The following is a 19,812-nucleotide window of genomic DNA, read 5'->3' as shown; positions in this document are numbered from 1 at the left end:
TAAGTTGGTACATATATTGCGCAGTATCCTTAAACAAGCGCAATAAATACAAATGCTAACATTGATTACAACTCCGGCTTTTAAAGTGACCTCAATTAATTTTCTAACAAGACGCGTGTCTTAAGGTATGCAGAGGCTACTTAATGGCAGCATGGCAGTCTGGGTAATTTATGCTTAACGTTGTTTGTTTCAGGCGTTGTTTCCATTTCAGTTGTACTCTGATGTGCTCTTATTAGCAAGTACGTGGTGTGCAGACATGTGAAGTTAGCAAGCAGCACGCACAGACAATCTGTCACATACACGCGCACATACTCACACCAGTCGTATAGACTCAGTACATTTAAATTATAGAGAAGAGGAGTGAGATCAGACTTTTTAAACACAGATTCAGAAGGTAAAAAATGATCTTGCCTCGGGACAAATGCCATTTTGACAAAAGACATCAGGAGAGCCAGGCACGGTTCCCCTAAACTGGGTCAGAGTAGTGGAGATGATCTCATCATGGTGGAATGTTAGGTTGTCCTGAGTTTAGAATGGCAGACCCTACTTAAGTACACCCACAGAACAGTCATTTTAAAATTTGGGTGAATTATTTTGGTGTGCTGGGAAACGTCTAAAACGTATTTTGACAACAACTGCCACCCAGGGCCGGCCCAAGCCTTTATTGGGCCTTGAGCAGAATTGATTTGGGGGCACCTACGAATTTGCATTAACATTAACATAATAACTACATGTCTTTTTTTAAATATATATATATACAGTGCCCTCCAAAAGTATTGGAACAGTGAGGCGAATTCCTTTATTTTTGCTGTAGACTGAAAACATTTGGGCTTGACATCAAATAATGAACGTGAGACCAGAGATCAACGTTTCAGCTTTTATTTCCAGGTATTTACATCAGGATCTGATGCACAACTAAGAAAATATCACATTTTGTTTGAATCCACCCATTTGTCATGTGAGCAAAAGTATTGGAACAGATATACTTAAAACATATTTAAGTGAATAAGACTTAATATTTAGTTGCAAATCCTTTGCTTTCAATAACTGCAGCAAGTCTGTGACCCATTGACGTCACCAAACTTTTGCATTCTTCCTTTTTGATGCTTTCCCAGGCTTTCACTGCAGCCTCTTTCAGTTGTTGTTTGTTTTGTGGGGTTCCTCCCTTCAGTCTCCTCTTAAGCAGGTAAAATGCATGCTCTATAGGGTTTAAGTCTGGAGATTGACTTGGCCAGTCTAATACCTTCCATTTCTTGCCCCTGATGAACTCCTTTGTTGTTTTGGCAGTGTGTTTTGGGTCGTTATCTTGCTGCATGATGAAGGCTCTGCCAATCAGTTTGGTTGCATCTTTCCTTAAATTGGCAGACAAAATGTTTCTGTAGACTTCCGAGTTCATTTTGCTGCTGCCATCATGTGTTACATCCTCAATGAAGATTAATGAGCCCGTCCTAGAAGAAGCCATGCAAGCCCAAGCCATGACATTACCTCCACCGTGTTTCACAGATGAGCTTGTGTGTTTGGGATCATGAGCAGTTCCTTTCTTTCTCCAAACTTTAGCCTTTCCATCACTTTGGTAAAAGTTAATCTTTGTCTCATCAGTCCATAAAACTTTGTCCCAGAATTTTTGAGGTTCATCTCTGTACTTTTTGGCAAATTCCAGCCTGGCCTTCCTATTCTTCTTGCTAATGAGTGGTTTGCATCTTCTGGTGTAGCCCTTGTACTTTTGTTCATGAAGTCTTCTGCGAACAGTAGATAGTGATACCTTCACTCCTGCCATCTGGAGGTTGTTGCTGATCTCACTAACAGTTGTTTTAGGGTCTTTCTTTACAGCTCTCACAATGTTTCTGTCATCAACTGCTGATGTTTTCCTTGGTCTACCTGTTTGACGTCTGTTACTTAGTACACCAGTAGTTTTCTTCTTCTTCAGGACATTCCAAATGGTTGTACTGGCTATGGCCAATGTTTCTGCAATGGCTCTGATTGATTTTCCATCTTCTCTAAGACTCACAATTGCTTGTTTTTCACCCAAAGACAGCGCTCCGGTTTTCATGTTGTTTTCACCTCTGAATACAGTCTGCATAGACAAAACCTATCTTACCCAATCTGAACCTGAGTGTAGACATTCAGTGGTATTTATTGATTGAATAATGTATGTAATAGGACACACCTGGGCAACAAAACACACCTGTCAGTCATATGTTCCAATACTTTTGCTCACGTGACAAATGGGTGGGTTCGAACAAAAAGGTGATATTTTCTAATTTGTGCATCAGATCCTGATGTAAATACCTGGAAATAAAAGCTGAAACGTTGATCTCTGGTTTCACATTCATCGTTTGATGTCAAGCCCAAATGTTTTCAGTCTACAGCAAAAATAAAGGAATTGGCCTCACTGTTCCAATACTTTTGGAGGGCACTGTATATAATTTTTAAAATAAGCTATCATTGAATTACTCTTGGGGGCCCTCTGGTGGCCATGGCCCAAAGCAGCCACTTGGTTCGCTTATGCCTTTGGTCAGTTATGCTGCCACCAATAGGTGTTGTCACCCCTACATTCGTCCAACAGTTTCGTCAGACAGACACTTCTGGCACTTCAACAAAAGTCACAAGTAGTTTTTCAACATACAATAGCACTGTCACTGTCTAATCGTGACCATAAATTGTATTTTGTACAAATTAAATGAAAAAAAGGCATTCCTATTTTAATATCAATCATATTATCAATATCATGAACAAGACGTGAAGTGAGACAGCATACAACTTGAGTGGGTCACTGCAATGACATTGTGCATAAATACATTGACGTTGATGCAATATATCTAAATTGCTATGGTGAACCAACATAAGTAAAGATGTAAACATTTAAATCATACACAGATATGACATGGCTGACAATGCATGGCTTTGTTATTGCTTATATCTCCATGTGCATTGATCTTACACAGCTAATTATTGGGGGTTACAAACCAAGCCTTTTGGCCCAAATTCAGTGGATTACACAGTTGAACAGTAAATGTACAGGTATAAGTTGTATAAGACGAGTATACGGTCAAAAGAGATTATTGTGAAACATCATTACTTGAGTAAGAAATCTGCTGCCATCTGTTTGAGAGACTAAAAAGAGGTGGTGGTCCGGGGTGGGGGGATACAGTTTTAGGACTGTATTAGCTAGTGTGGTGCCCATGCAGGGGTAGGTTAAGGGTATGTGTGTGTGTGTGTTTGCGTGCGTATGTGTGTTTGTGTCTAGGGCGGAGTGGTTAGGTACATATTCAATGCTGGAGTGAAGATGAGAACAGTGCCCAGGATAGACACAGTGAGGAAGGCCCACAGAAAGATCCGGTCCAACACCTGGGCTACGAACTTCCAATCCTGGACCACCTGTAGAGAGGAGGAGAGGAGGGGAACAGAAGACAGGGAGTGGGGCAAGGAAGGAAGGAGAGAGAGGGAGGGGCAAGGAAGGAGAGAGTGGGGGAAGGAAGGAAGGAGAGAGAGGGGGAAGGAAGGAGAGAGTGGGGGAAGGAAGGAGAGAGAGGGAGGGGCAAGAAGGACAAGAGAAAAGACGAGTAAAAACAAGCATTAATTGATTACAGAGCAAACAAAAGAGATGGGGGTTGAAAGGCAGACAAACAGGCGAAGGAATGGAAATATAGGATACTTTACTCCTCTCACACACACACACACACCTCTCTGATGAAGTGCTCCTTCTTAATGTGCCGGCTGATGTAGCGGACAGAGTTGGTGGCTTTCTCCAGCATGGCCAGCCAGGCGTGATTGTCATCCTCCTTTCCAGGGCCGGCTCCTCTCTGTTGGCCTTGGCCCTGGCCCGACGCCGCTCTCTTCCCGGCAGCTCCACGGGGTTTCAACTCTGGGCTACGCAGCTCAATGTCTGGATAGTGGTACCTGGCAACAACCAGTACCTCAGTTGAGATTAACAAAGCCATTCATGATTCAATTCATGATCTGTGATTCATTACTCGATTTCCTGAAGAAAATGTCAATACACATACATTTGTTGTTTTATTGCCCGTTACCTGTCCGTGTGCCCTCTCATACAAAGCAGTCTGGGTAGCCTCTGGAGGAACAGAGTCTTTACCCAGGGGGCCATGGGGTGGTAGGTGGCAGACGAGCGGTGGTGCACGTTGATAACGAAGACGGTGACGATGATGGAGAAGGTGACAAAGATCATGATGAATAGCAGGTACTCGCCGATGAGCGGGATGACCTTGGAGGACGACGGGATGATCTCCTCGATCACGAGCAGGAAGACGGTGAGCGACACCAGGACGGAGGTGGACAGCGAGAGCTTCTCGCCCTCGTCCGAGGGCAGGTAGAACACGAGCACGGTGAGGAAGGACAGGCCCAGGCACGGGATGATGAGGAAGAGCGTGTAGAAGAGCGGGAGCCTCTTCAGGATGAAGGAGTACGTCAGGAACGGGTACCAGTACACGCCGTCGTGCCGGCTGCCCGTGGCCCCCGTGGCGTTGAGGATCTGCCACTCGCCGTTGTCGAAGAAGTCCTTGCGGTCCACGTAGTGGTCGATGAGGACCAGGTCCACCATGTTGCCGTCGTAGGTCCACGAGCCAAACTTCATGGGGCAGTTCTGCCGGTCGAAGGGGAAGAAGGTGACGTCCATGGTGCAGGAGGACTTGTAGCTGGCCGGCGGGCGCCACACGATGGTGCCGTCCGAGCGCACGATGGCCTTGGTCATGAGCGAGCCCTCAAATCGTCCGTCGGCACTAGTCGGTTGAGAGGGGGTGGGGTGCAGACAGGGCAGAGAGCGAGGGAAGAGGGTAGTGGGGGTGATCAGTCAAGGGGAGGGGAGGGTTGGTTTGGAAACATGTAGTTGGGGAAGGAGGAGGAGGCATTCAAGGCCAGTTATACCAAACCACGGGCCTCACACACAACTAAATACTACTACTATAATAATAATAATGAATGAATTTGCAGATGCTTTTCTCTATAGCTACATACAGTATGGATGGGGGGGGGGATTGTATCAAGTGCTCTAACCACTGAGCTATACCTTCACACCTATTGTACTTTAGTAAATAATAAAAGTCTGTGGTTTCTAGGTATGGAACATACTTTTCATACAGGACGATGTCCGGCAGCCATATTGTCTCGGAGGGAACTCTGATGGAAGTGATTCCTCCGTAGTCATTTGGGTCCCATTTCAGCTTTACATCCACCCACTCCTGCAATGACACCACACACCAACCCCAAACCACACACCCCAACAACGCACACACACACACCACCCAAAACCACACACCACGACCACACACACACCACCCAAAACCACACACCACAAATGAGACACACAGATAAAACAATGCAACTCAACTTTAGTTTTTTCACAATGTATGCTTCAAGCTTTGGCTGCTTGCAATGTTTGGGACTACCTCGTTGTTGTGATCAGTGACCTATGCTCTTTTGTAAAGCTCTCTCTTGGAAATCGCTTTGGATAAAAGCGTCTGCTAAATGCATAAATGTAAATGTAAACAGGAAACAAGTAAATAAAATAAAAAACTATTCATAATAGTTTATTCCAACAAACTCATGGCTAGGACAAACCAATTGAACAGTGAATTGTTTCTTACCTGCCACAGCCAGACATTTGTGGTCATAAGCTGGTTCTTCTCATCCTGCGAGAGACAGGGGACATGTCAGAGAAAGGTGGTTAGGACAGCCACGCTAACAACTGCAATGTGGACACATGGCCAAGAGAGGGCAGTATGAGACCACATTTCTATGTGGGTGTGTCATCGCATATTAAGTTAGTCACTGTGTGACACTGTGTGTGTGTGTGTGCATGTGTGTGTGTCTGTGTCTAGAAGCCAGTGTAAATAATGCATGCTATCTGGCTCTTCTCGGCCCAATGGTCCCATTAGTTTCTTTGCTGTAGAAAGATGCTCACTTTAGATTCTCTCTCTCTCTCTGTCTCGCGCTCTCCCTCTTTCAAAGTAACCACCTTTCTTCCATCTCTCTCTCTCCTATTTTTCTTGTCCTCACCTCTCATCCATGACATCCCTATCATTACTAAACCACCTATCTGTCTCTCCCCTTCCCTCCCTCCATCCTCCCCTTAACCTCCCGAAACAACCACTCTCCCTAATCTCTGCCACTCCTCCTGTGTTTTCTGTCCACCTCTCCATCCTTCTAAATAACTATGTCTCCTTCTCCTCTCTGAGAATAGGCTTTTCATCTCCCTGCTCTCCTCCCCCTGTTCCTCCCTGCTCTCTAAACAAGCATGTCTTTCTGGTCCTTCTCCTCTCCTTTTCTTAGTCCTTCTTCCCTAAACTCTGCTGAGCCAGACATGAGATGTCTGGACTAAGAGTTGACCATATGGGGTGCACCATGGACAGCTCCCTGGAGAGAAAGTGACACCTGTTTGCATAGGACTTTAGCACCATGGTCAGCTTTGCAAAAATACAGAAATGCCTGTTGTTTAGGCACTACGGACAGCTATCCTGTCGCGAATGCAGCACTATGCACTGGATATTCAGCACCATGGACAGCTCCGCCATAAGTGTGGTTCCTCACCACATCGACTAGCTGTGAGATCTTGAGTCCGAAGCGTACTGTGATGGTGTCGTTGGCGTGCAAGACGGGCCGCACCCACTTCTGGTACCCACGGAAGAGGTTCTTCAGCAATGCGTCCTCCATTTCCGCCAGGGATACAAAGTCCTCTGGAGCTGAGGGGGGGGGGGGGGGGGGGGGGGGAGGGTCAAGAAAGGCATAGGTGAGCGGGTGACTCATACACACACACACAACCTGCTCACTTCCCTGAGTCTCCGAAGGTGGGTGGAATATTTAATTAGGTTAATTTTGGATGCAGAACACACATACGCACATACATGCACACAGCGAACTGACAGTCTGCTCTGGCTCAGAGAACACCTCATTGCTCCCCAGGCTGACGAAACGATCAAAGTGACATGATCACCTCTGACAAGGCACTCGCCAGGGGAGACTAGTCGAGCACAGAGTGGCATGTGCAGCCAACCACTGGACAGACATGGTAAACGTGGAGAAAGTAATACAACTCTTACAGCACATGCAGACAGACCGCTTCCCTACAGGAGGCAACTATAGAACCATGTGTTCAGTTAACCAATTAGTGATCAAGAGCAGGTGTGTACTTAAATGCTATTTGTGCAGTGTAACAAAGATGTATACATACATATTACAAATGATAAACTATGACATTTTGACTGAATATTTGAAAAAATATATACTGGTGCAGAACAGATTGGACATGAAGGTGCCTTAATGTTTACTTACATGGAAAATATGAAACTGTGTAAGGAAAACAATTGAAACTGATTTGATGTGGGTACTGTATGATTCTTGGTCCTTCCAGCTGTATTTGTGTCAGAACTGTTACAGTGTGTGTGAACTGTAACAGTGTGTATTGAGAGTGACTGTCTGGTTGTGTGACTGTGTAGAGCCTTGAGACTGGACGAGAGGCTTAAAGCGCTCACTGGCATTAGAGAGGGATATTTGGCAGTGGCTTTGCCTTTGGAGAGATGGAGAGAGAAAGAGGGAAAGAGAGAGATAGAAGGAGGAGGAAGGGGGGCAAAGATTATGGAGTTGAGCCTGATATCCATGCTGTCTGTCCAATACTCTCTCATCTGAAAGAACAGGGAGAGTGAGAGAAGAGAAAAAAGGGAGAATTTGAAAGGGAGGTTGGAGAGGGCTACAAGGGGGAAGGAGAGGGAAATAAACTGGAATAAAAGAGGTCCAGATTGGGAACAGAAAGAAAGAGTATAGGAGGGATGAGAGCAGGAGGCCTGAAAGAGAAAAATTGGAATCTAGTGTCCCAAACTAAGAGCATTGTGGAGAGATGGAGGGGGGGCAGGGGGGGGGGGGGAGACACAGAGAGAGTGGGAATTGTGTGAAAAGGAATTGAGGCCAGAGAGGGAGAATACCTTTGTTTGTAATTCTGTGTGTGTCTCTCTCTCTTCCTCCTCCATCAAACCTCCCTGCCTTTCCTCTTCCTTTATAGACCCCCACACGCACATACAACACGCACACACTTCGGAACTGCCACAATAAATACAGTAAATGAACAGATAGATCAGAGAAACGAATGGGGTGATGAAAAAAAGGGTGACGGTGTGTGAGAGGTTTTAGTCATTGGGAACTGACTGTCAGATTTATTGCTTGGGACCAGAATATCAAACACACAAACACACACACTATAGCACATAAACCACTCTGGATGGCCCATATAGCTTGGCCCAGAGTCTGTGTGAGATACTGTACACTACCACATTACCCCGCATTGCATCAGTTCATTGCCATAAAGGTGAAATTTAAAACACGGATTAAGCTGCAATACAACCTTATCTAACGCTATCTAGACACCTCTACCTGACAAAACCTAGAATTTACTGGAACTTTGGACAACTATGATGATACATAAATGTATGTATTTTTCTTCTAAGGAGAAGTGTGTGTGTGTGTGTGTAAGCTTCCAATGTGTTTGATTGAGTAGAGGTAACAGACAGTATTGATTTGGGGCTGGTTAGGGGGATGGGGATCACATAAGTGATTGAATAAGGATGCAGGGGACATTGTGTGTGCGTGTGTGTCGGTGCAACGGAGTGAAATTGTGGCTTTGTTTATTGATCAGTATGGGCACACAGCTTGTGCATGAGTTCTCTTCTAAAGGTCATAGTGTACTTTGAACTTTTAAATGAGTGTGTGCACTTACAGAAGTGTGTAGAGTTGTCCACAGAACTTTGTCAGTGATGGATCTAGACAGGGGGAGACCCAGCGCTTAGAATACACCCCCACCTGAGCTCATCTAAATCTCCCTATGGGACAGACGATGGTATATTGACAATGTTACTGTGGCACCATTTGTTCACTGTGGAGTCACGACAGGAGAAACTTCTAGAAGGGGAATTCACAACACTCCTGTGAGCTAGTCTAAGGTCCCCACCATTACAAAGCCATTATCCAGTTGCATCGGGGTTGGCTTTCTAAATATATCCAGTGCAACTGTGGACACAGGATGGAGTCATTCTGCGGCACAAAATGGTGGCCGTGCATCATGGCTCACAACCCCTAGACACAAATACCAGATGTATGTTTGTGACCTTTCTTTTACTCTCCAACTAAACAGTATTTTTCTGAGAATTAAACAGGACAAGTACCCCACTGGGAGTTGTCACTTTTCAAAAAGATGAACCAAACCCCTAATCTCCCCTTGAGGCAAGGTGTGCGTATCTGTGTGCACAGTCAAAATGATGAACCTACACATCCTTTCCCAGTCATGTGTAGATCCAATAGTCAGAGGGGTAGGGTTTCTTTCGTGTTCCATGGGTGTGTGTGCTCTCTAGAGACACTTCATCTCTGTTTACAGTCAGACCTGTGGGGCTTGTTGCTGCTACACTGACAGTCCTGTGCTACACCTTAGCCATGACTGCTCATATAGGACAGGACTGGGGGCTGAACGGTGTCTGAGGTCTATAAATCACTTCTATTGAACTGTCATCCCCATCAACATTATACGTATAGACAGACACACACAGCAAAAACACATACACACAGTGTCATACATAACATAACATAACACATACATTCTAATAACTACACATACAAAACCTTGACAGGCAGGATGCATGCTACTGTATCTCCAGATTGCTTCCTGATTGTAGTGGTACCAAGGCTCAGCTTGGAAGAGGCATTACTTAGCCACACATATCATTTATTGCATGTATTGCATGTATCGTTAGTTAACAGGGCTGTCTAGTAATTGGTTGGGATGGAAATATTTGTTTCCTTGAACAAGGACATGAGGAGTGCTTTGCCTCACCCCGGGAGGGCGCTGCGTGCACTGCCGTTAAATAAATACATCAACATTGTATTATTCGTAGGTTCTCTTTGAGTTGGTTACATTAATTTAACTGGCCCCCTTGTATTCCAATCAGCTACCTGAGCAGCCCACGCCACTCTCCTTTCGGCATTTGAGGGGTCCGTTTGTTTTGAGTGATTTTCGGGTCCTGTCAGTACATCTAAAAACCTACAATGGATGCATCAGATTCACGTGCATTTAAATTATTCCACACGATTCAACCCACAGAAACTGTTTTAGGTTTAGTTTGATCAGATAGGCTTGATATGATTCGTAACGTCGGTGGCAGGTTAACCATCATGCCAAGCCAACCCTTCTTACCTTCGATCGTCGCATCACCGATGGCGAAGGACACACATACTAAAATGACTGTAAACTTCATTCTCGCTATCACACCTCAAATATTCAGTTTGTCTTCACGGCAGATTATATCATATTCTAAGCATGCAGTCCCGTCGCATGTATAGCACTTCACAAGGCGACAACGATCACTCGGTTTTATCACCAAGGGGCGCGCATGGCAGCCCACTCCAGAACGATGTAACGTTTAAATAATGAACAACGGAACGGTATAGCGATGGTGTACTCCGTTTTGTCCGACGCCAACTGCTTTCCCCTCCTCCATCGTATGTTTCGCACGGCGTTTCCGTTCTGTCCCGTAGTGGATGATCCTGCTGTCCAGTGGTGGATGCTCAGGATCCGGTGAACGGTTAGAACGGAGGGGGTTGACCCTGGCGTTGATAAGTACGTGGAAAGACGGCGGAATATAACTGCCTACGCAGCGCCGTAATATTGCAGAATGACAGGACAAGTAAAAGTTTCAAAACAGTCGCGTTACTAGTTATCAGCAGATCAGCTTATTGGAAACAAAATCACATGGTGTGTAGTGAACGCAATGTAGGGTTTTGCCTTATGTAATTGTCAATAAGCACAATTCTAGACGCACAGAAGGTCTTTTAGCTTATCCGGAAGCATTGAAACCCCGTTTAAATTACATGGCTCGCTTTTATGAGGAGATGAACGATATTGCAAATGGTCTGTTCTCTTGTATGACATCACACCCATAGCTTAGTTAAAAGCAGTGATCTATGGAACATTTTCCAGGTTCCCCTCACTGACTTTTACAAGCATAAGTGTTCGCATCACTGTATGTGTGAGTGTATCACTATCACTGTATGCGTGTGTGTGTGTGTTTGTGTGTGTGTGTGTGTTAAACAATACTGGTCCTTTTGGTGTACAGAGTTCTGTGCTAACTGTTTTGCAGTTGAACCACAAGAAAAAAAAGAAGGAAGATGAAACCTCAATGAATGTCTAAAATTAAACTGTATCTGAGATTTAGCCACAAATCTATGTGCATTCCCCCATGTATACCCCATTACCACTTAGTGTAAATATACAGTAGGACAGTGAATTATAAGGTCTATCATGTATGTTAGATGACAGACACAGTGGTCAACAAGAAGTGTTTTCTCATATTGAATATAAATACAGTAGATAACGTTAAAGGATTAAACCTACCAGGGAAATGTTTTACTGTAGTTAAATTAAGTAATATTGAAATAAAGAATTGTGCTGTAACGAGTCATATTAAGCAATGTTATGGTAGCATCTGCAGCTGTGACCTAACCAAGCTGCATTGAGGATTAATGAAGAGTGAATGAATGTGTGACAGCGAGAAAAAAAGAGAATGACAGAGTGACGACGCACACAGAGAGAGAGAGAGGGCACAGGCAGTTTAACTTCGGTTCATTTGCACTCTGTCTCATTTATTCAGGCAATTAAAAGAGAGGTCTAGTAAACAACGGCCGCTGGCCTGACGTTGAAGCTTGCACCTCTCTCCATCTCCATCCATCACTTGCTCTCTCTCTTTCATTCTCTCTCTCATTCTCTCTCTCTCTCTCTTTCTCTCTCTCTCTCTCTCTCTCTCTCTCTCTCTCTCTCTCTCTCTCTTTCGCTCTCTCTCTCTCTCTCTCCCTCTTTCTCTCTGTCTACTATCCCCCCTTTCTCTCTGCTAATTAAGTTTGTGCCAACAGCAGCTGGGAGCCGAACAACGAGGGGTATTACTTCACACACACATACACACGCACACGCACACACACACACATCCTTGATAACACTTTAGTGTTTGGAGCCTGTCTGCATGGGCTTGTCTAATACATTTGAGCGCTCAGTGATCAAACACCTTGGTGCTCAGGCAGATGATCCAGGTCCTCTGGCCGCCACGGTCTGTCCAGAGGGAGCACACGCACACGCATTCACTCATGTATGTTAACTGTGTAGACACGCACACGATCAGGCATGTGAACGTTATAGACACACGCACGCAGTCACATATGGAAACCGTATAGACACAGTGACAAATACAAGTATGTAACTGTATTGACACATTCATCCATGTGCACAGTCTAAACACACACACAATAGGATGCACGCATTACTGTCATTACGTCTCTCTTTTGCTCTATTCCAAACGGTGTGTTCTGAATTACTATCAGCTCCACAAAACTGTTTACAGTATTATCTACATGCAAATGTTTAATAATGGACAGGTGATCTGTTGAATTTGAACCTCCTTTCCCTGTCAGGCTTTCACACGGAGACTTTCCTCAGAGCTGTTATCCAAAACATCCTTTCTCCCACCAGATGTGAACGTGGCTAATGTCGCGTAACCTTCTGAACCATGCCACCGGATAAACAAAGCAGCCCAATCGAAATGGGCGCTTGGAAGCGTCGCTAAACAGTGTGTTTGTGTGTGTTTACCCTATTGATGAAAGCATTTGCCGAATCACCGTGGGTTTTCTGCTGATGGCACACACACAACAATGTGAGGCGATTTGTTGTGGTGCATTAGCTAGTTAGCTGAGAGATGATGCATGTGTTTCTGCCCTGTTGTCTGGACATGGTGGTTTACAGAGCTACGGTATGGCAATTGACAGACTGTTGTAGTCAAATGGAGAGAGAGGGACATAGATCTCTTTTTCCATGTGTACACAATCACACTTAAACAGAGAAAAGGAGAGAGAAAAAGAGAGAGAGAAACAGTGAGAGAGAGAGAGAGAGAGATAGAACAGGAGCAGGTGTTTGGTCATTGGTGACTGGAGAGGCAGTGAGCCAAAGACTGTGACCGGCATCTTTAATGGTGTGTGAGTGTGTGTTCAGCTGGAAGACCCGGTCCCAAGGGAGGTACAGGTGAGAGAAGAGTGAGTTTAAGGCTGCTCCTCAAAATAGCTGATCTCAGGTCAGATTTAGATTTCTCCCCCAAAACGCCTCAGGTAAGGTTTGGGAGACACAAAGCTGATCCAAGATCGGTCCCTCTCGCAACTCCCATGGCTCACTTCCAAGTTCTCCCTCAGAGATGAAAGTATGGATGATATGAAGAACTTGAAGTGGTGGATGAAAGAAAAACATTTTTTTCCTCCCCAGATACAAAAGAGACCAACTATGTTAACCTTTGCTCAAGTTTCTGTCCAGATGGGATTTTAATGTGCACCTCTGGGCACAAGTCAGAATACCTCTTTTCCAAGGAAGGTGACCTCTGGGTTAGGGGGACGTACCTGAGTTCTGTTTGACCATCTGGGCTTGCCGTAGTGGAGCTGGAGTTTAGACAACAAAGGGAGTTCAAGGCAGGAAGACATCTTGTCTTGCATGTCAATTGCCATGGAGACCGCAGAGAGATAGAGAGAGGGAAAAAGGGAACTGAATCAGAATAAGAGAGTGAGAGAGAAGGAAAGCAAGATGGTGGTAAAGTTCAAGTAAAGAAAGATGTGAGAGTTCCAAAGAGAGAGAGAGAGAGAGAGAGAGAGAGAGAGAGAGAGAGAGAGAGAGAGAGAGAGAGAGAGAGAGAGAGAGAGAGAGAGAGAAAGAAAGAAAAAGAAAGAAACGTAGAAAGAAAAGAGAGAGAGAATGAGGTCCATCCATGTTTATGACCAAGTGATGAGCCATATTTTCTGCCCCAGTTGCCAAGGTAGCCAGGAGCAGCTGGGGTGGTGGGTTCTCTTTCGCTTTGCGGTGCCGAGGTGGCAGCCGCTAGCTGGTCGATTCCTAATGTGGTGGAACAAAAGGGTATCTGGAAGATAGGAAGACCAGCACATGCCCATGGCGAGGAGGGATGGGGGAATGAGAGGGAAGGGGTAGAGGGGTCAAGGGATAGAAGGAGGAGAAGGATGCATCCTATGCCATGAAAATAACATATCAGAAGAGATAGAGAGATGAGAATGATGGAGGAATAAAGGGATAAAGAAAGAGAAAGATGGAGGCAAAGTCATTCAGAAAACAACACATAAGTTGACAGAGGGATAGAAGAAACGAGGAATGGAGGGATGTAAGAATATTATTCTGCAGCAGGCCTGTAGATAAGTACATGCTGTGACCAGGGGGGATGGAGGGATAAAGGGATGGAAGGATGAAAAGACAGAACGATAGAAGGATTGACTAAAATTGTCTTATCTATTGCAAAGATAGCGTATGTGTGTGACACGCACACACATACGCCAGGTCAAAAGGTGCTAAAAAACAGCTCTCACTTCGATCCTCCTCCAGTTATTCTATTGAAGCGGTCGCAAATACTGGATGAGGTATGGTCTGACTCAATAACACCTATCTTTCCCTTTCTCTCTCTCTCTCTCTCTCTCTCTCTCTCTCTCTCTCTCTCTCTCTCTCTCTCTCTCTCTCTCTCTCTCTCTCTCTTGCTCTCTCTTGCTCTCTCTCTTTCTATTACACACACGGAAACATGCATACACACTCTTGGAGAGGAGTGTGTGCACAAGCGGCTGGAGAGCGGAGGTGTCGAGCAGGTCTTTGAAGCCCCTGCGATTTCCTGAGGCTAGCAGCATGGCCCAGGAGAACACTATGCCTATACATAAGAGCTATCCCTGTGGACAAGTGCAGCTGGTAATTTCACTCTTACCTCCCTTACAGAACACTCTATGTTCTACTGAAACATATGGATGGACTTAGTATGAAGCAAAGATGTGGCGTGTGTGTGTGTGTGTGTCCACCAAGTCCTTCACATCAGAAGTCAACAATCATGCTAATCATCGGTGTCTTTTTGAACCTGCAACCTCTTTCCAATAAGCAATATTCTTATGCTTATGGAAGGTTTGGTAGACACCAAGCCAGATCTGTCTCTATAGTGTGGCAACCCCCACGCCTCTACTCAAAGGTCTCCCTCAGAGAAGTATGGAACGATGATAGAGAAATTCACCGCTACACTAGCAATCAGCACCCACTCCTCTGCTCTCCAGCACCCTTAACGAGGGCCCCCCAAAGACGGTTCTAACGAGATGCTCGTTAACGAGCCATTATGATGTCAAAGGGTTCTGAGGTGTTATGGTGAGTCATCCGTAAAGTGGCGACGCCGATGAATATTTCAATGTGGCGGATGACGGTGGGCGGTACAGCACAGGCATTCTGGGTTTGGCAACCTGACCTTTTGATCCTCTTTCTCGATATCGGATCGCTTTCACAGCGGTGACTTTTTCAGACAATCTCGCCACGTTGACCTTTTGATTGCACGCTTGGTGCTTGCTCAGAGGGGTGGGAAGCGAGGCCTTGCTCTCGCATGGCTTTCTGCGTGAACTTCTCACCAGGTTGGAGCCATTGTTTCTATCGTGAGAGCACACGCTGTGACGAGGCTGGGATGGTTTGTCTGCTGTTTGATGCCAATTGTAAAGCAGGACCAAGCTGAAGTACCATCCCTGTCAAAAGAGGCTGGCACTTGTAGTGGCGGTGTTGTGTTTCAAAAACAGAATGAATAATTGAGAGAGAGTCTCGTCCAGGTTAGTTCTGGTTAGCTTGGCAGCGATGCTGGCTACAGGCTCTTCACACACATGCATGTATATGTAAACACACACACACACATGCATTCACACACGCAAGTACACACATACCCCTGGGTGTTTATGGAGTATAAGTATATGCACTTCAAAATCTCTGAACTGATCAGATGGGGTTTGTTCTAGGTTCTAAAGGGAAAGGATGGATCTTTGGTCTAGTCCTTCATAAAGAAATACAAGGGAAAGGTTACAAGGCTATCGTGTCTTTGGACAGGGATTTGAGAAAGTACCAAAACAATATATAGGAATGTACGGCACAGATTCCAAGAGAAGACACACTAAATCCAACCGCTGGGATGTTGTATGAGAGTGTAGTGTGTGTGTGTGTGTGTGTGTGTGTGTGTGTGTGTGTGTGTGTGTGTGTGTGTGTGTGTGTGTGTGTGTGTGTGTGTGTGTGTGTGTGTGTGTGTGTGCTATGAGCATGTAGCACAGTCTGAGTGTGTAGTATGTGTTGGCCAATGTGGGAACATTGAATTATACATGCCTCCCCCAACCCCCTTTTTTGGACTGGCCTCAGCAAGAAAACCAGCTTTTTCAAGGTCAATGTGTGGGATGCATTTGGTAAAGAACATTTACTCTTCTGCCCATTGAAAAATGGCAAAATGTTTTAAAAAATGAATAAAAAGATGATACCCAAAGCTACTCACAATCAGTGAATGTTGACATTTTCAGTGTGCGTGACCCAACTGGAAATCCAACCCCTTTTCCACAGCAGGGTTAGTGCTTTAACAACTGAGCATGGAAACTCATATGTCAACTTTAACATTTCCATCGAGTTCTGGTTTCCAGTTCCGAGAGGGAGTTTGCCAGAGCTTGTAGATTAGATCAAGTTGTTTTCTGCCTGCCTGCCTGCCTTCAAAGAGACGCCTCTCTGCTGAACCCCATGCCCTCTCTTCTCCTCCTCTTCCTCCAGTATCCCACAATTCTCCTCTTCAGCCACATATATACATCCCTAAGGCTTACAAGCTAACTGTCAAAATATAATTTACAACCCCCTTGTACAACAGGCAGAATGTATTGATTGAGTTTAAGTAAGTATTCAAATTTGACGGCTAACTTAATTCATATAAATCACATATTTGTCATTATGTATTTATTTGCATTTACTTTATTAATTTACATTAAATCTTATTTTACTCATTCATAGACTGTATACAATCATTCAATACATGTTGGTAAACCTTTAATTTTAATCCACACACACACAAACGCACACACTCACAAACACACATTCACAAACACCCCCCCCCCCCCCCCCCCCCCTGCTAAGGTAAAAAATAAGACTCCTTGGGTTTGACATGCCCGTGAGAGATGAGAAATTAATCTGAGTGCCTAAACACATTTTCAACGCCTTCCTTCTTTTCGTTCTTAATCCATAACATTTGTGTGGGCTTTCTCCACAGGGTGCTTGCGTGCGTGTGTGTGTGAGCACAAAGATAAATATGTGTTTACAATTCACACAGCAGTCAACTACTAAACCAGACAAGGGGCTCCTCCTCTCCTCCACATCTTTATTTATTTAATTAAATCCCACATTAAAGCGTACACAGCATCACTGCTATAACTCTCCCTGTGTTATATTGACTTCAGCAGCTTGCCAGCACTCTGCAGCAAAAGGCAATCACATCGCCCGAATAGAACACTAACTAAATTGAACTTGTCCTCCCATGATCGTAGCTCATATTGTTTGTACTTTTCCATTTTGGTCGCTGCGTTTTTATTAAGCCGTAAGAAACGAGATTACAGCCGCACAAGCACTCGCTGCATATATTGTTAGAAAGGGATTGCGATATAATATTCATAACAACATGGATACATTTTTGTCAGTATTGGAGTTTGGTATTTTTATGCAACATTGAAGACCCAGAAGGCATAACACTTTGACTTTCCGTTTCTGTAGCAACAGAATGGTTGATTCCAATTCCATTTGACCTTCATGACTTGTGGACGAGGCTTCTGTTGCCTTGTTTGTGTACAATAGATTCTGTTGTTTAACTCTAAGCACCAGGCTAAAAGCCTTTAGACAAAAACAACTTGAGGGGAGTTCTGTAGCCAAAACATTTAGTCCCATAAAAAATCTTCTGACCCTCAGGTCTGTAGAACCTCATGCCAGGCATGGCTGTCATCTCAGTGCCCTTCTCACCCCAGAAATGCCCTCCCTTGCCGAAAAATCAATTATTGAGACTCTGTAAGACAGGATCCCTCCTGTGTGTGTGGGAGTGTGTGTGTGTGTGGGACTGTGTGTGTGTGGGAGTGTGTGTGTGGGAGTGTGTGTGACCTCACCCTGTCATGCCTTTTTTCCTTACCTTCATTTATACTATAAGAAAAAACTGAAAACTAAATAGTCCTATAAGTGCTCCGCTCTGTGTGTGTCTCACCGACATCTTAACATCAGACTGCATCATGGGCACTGTACACTAATAAGATTAATAACCATGCCTTCATCCAACCATTCATCTTTCTCTCTCTTTCCCTCTCTTTCTGTCTTCTGTCTTTACAGAATGCCCTTGGCTTTTCAATACCATCTCCCCCCTTTTTACGTCCCCACCTCCTTTCTCACTTCCTCCTCTCTATCTAATCCACTCCTTTTTTTCTCATCCCACCTCCTGTGTCTCTTTATCTCCCTGTGCTGTATTCCCTCTTTGTTATCATAGTCCCTCAACACACAGTTCTATCTCTCACTCTCTCTCTTTCTCCCTCCTCTCATATGGTGAACCATTGTTGCTTCCATAGGCCATTGTATTCGGGTTGTGCAGAAGGCCACGGGGACGTCTCAGTGCCTGCACACCGCGTGTGTCTTTAATTGCCAACTCTCCTGGATCTGTCTTTTATCTGTGACACACAAAATAAAATATTTGCCTAAATAAGGACTAACCATTTGTTTGAGCACTGACCAGATGGAAAAATTGAAAACGTGAATGCGTCTATTGTGCGATATATAACAATGTTATATGTTTGCAATCCAGCTCTAGCATGGATTGTTTGTAGACAGTGCACCAATGTACTGCAGATCATAATTCACCTCTGGGTACAATTGGCTAAAGACAGTGTTTGTATTCAATTTATTCTAAAGAAAATCTGTTTGCAGACATCACAGTGTCCAAACCTTCCTCCCTTCTTTCCCTTGATCCCCTATATTTCACTTGTCCCTGCATACCACAAATGGGACCAGTCTGCATACTCACTGTCGAGATTTTTTAAGCACTCAAACCACAATTTCAGCCGTAACAACAGTAGTCTCTCAAAGGAAGATTACATTACAAGTGAGTCAAACTGTTTCTGATCTCCATACTGTATGTGTGTATGTGTGTGAATGCTTGAGTGTGTGTATGAAAGTGTGTGTCAGAGTCAGAGCATGTGTGTACAGATTTAGAGACCCGAGTGAGTGTGTGTCATCGTCCGAGTGTGTGTGTGTGTTTCCACATGAACATGTCTATTCAGGGAGATGGGGAAGATGGGGTGTACTAACATGCTTTGACAGACTGACGGAGAGATGGAGGTGGAGAAGAGAAGAAGGAGGAGGTAGGAAATAGCTAGCAAAGATCCCTCTGCCTAATGCCACAGACCTGATTACATCCCTTAAATCACTGTCCACATCATTCAAGTCCTGATTCTCATCCTCTGATTCTATAGTCGTAGGTTGGCAACCAAACGGATCTCTAATGACAGCTCCAGTATTGATGATCTTGGCGCTATGAAGCTTTGTATGTAAACACACAGGTTCCCTTTTTAATCTGGCTTGACATGTACAGCTCATCTCAACACTTCCTTGCAGGTGTAAGTCACCACAGCTTTATTATGACATTTAGCTCTATCTGTTCAAATAATGCAGAGGCATTAAGAGGATGGTTTCACTGAAGATGATGAAAGCCTCTGTGACTGCTATGATCTGGTGTAGGCGCTTAGCTGACCTTGGAAGGTCATTACCAGATCAAACACAGCTTGGAAAGCAGAAACCCTGTCCAGTCACGCTTCACAAGATGACTGCTCTAACAAACATATCCATAGCAGATATTCACGTTTTTCTAAGAAATATCAACATTTATTTCAAATTCAAAGCCATCAAAACAGACAGAAAAAGAGAGAGGGGAAGAGGAAGAGAGAGAGAGAGAG

The 19,812-nt window shown here is 44.6% G+C and overlaps 1 protein-coding gene across 1 annotated transcript; it reads right to left on the bottom strand.

The window, feature by feature from the left end:
* Positions 1 to 2,670: 2,670 nt before the first annotated feature.
* Positions 2,671 to 10,518, bottom strand: chrnb3a (cholinergic receptor nicotinic beta 3 subunit a). The gene is made up of 7 exons (XM_047045160.1): positions 10,187 to 10,518; positions 6,544 to 6,695; positions 5,601 to 5,645; positions 5,086 to 5,195; positions 4,032 to 4,736; positions 3,684 to 3,900; positions 2,671 to 3,378 (listed from the first exon to the last, which is right to left on the bottom strand). Exons 1-7 carry the CDS (start codon positions 10,245 to 10,247, stop codon positions 3,244 to 3,246), a joined length of 1,425 nt encoding a protein of 474 aa, XP_046901116.1. The 5' UTR covers positions 10,248 to 10,518; the 3' UTR covers positions 2,671 to 3,243.
* Positions 10,519 to 19,812: the final 9,294 nt, after the last annotated feature.

The sequence above is a fragment of the Hypomesus transpacificus genome, chromosome 22 (genome assembly GCF_021917145.1).
Source record: "Hypomesus transpacificus isolate Combined female chromosome 22, fHypTra1, whole genome shotgun sequence".
NCBI classification, from domain to species: domain Eukaryota; kingdom Metazoa; phylum Chordata; class Actinopteri; order Osmeriformes; family Osmeridae; genus Hypomesus; species Hypomesus transpacificus.
The sequence above is the reverse complement of the archived record's forward strand: the minus strand, read 5'-3'. Positions and strand labels throughout refer to the sequence as shown.

Coding starts and splice junctions, on each gene's coding strand:
- chrnb3a (XM_047045160.1), bottom strand. CDS start 10,247: ATGAAGTTTACAGTCATTTTAGTATGTGTGTCCTTCGCCATCGGTGAT. Junction 3,901..4,031: donor ATGAGAGGGCACACGGACAG/GTAACGGGCAAT, acceptor GGTTGTTGCCAG/GTACCACTATCCAGACATTG. Junction 3,379..3,683: donor AGGAGCACTTCATCAGAGAG/GTGTGTGTGTGT, acceptor TCCTCTCTACAG/GTGGTCCAGGATTGGAAGTT.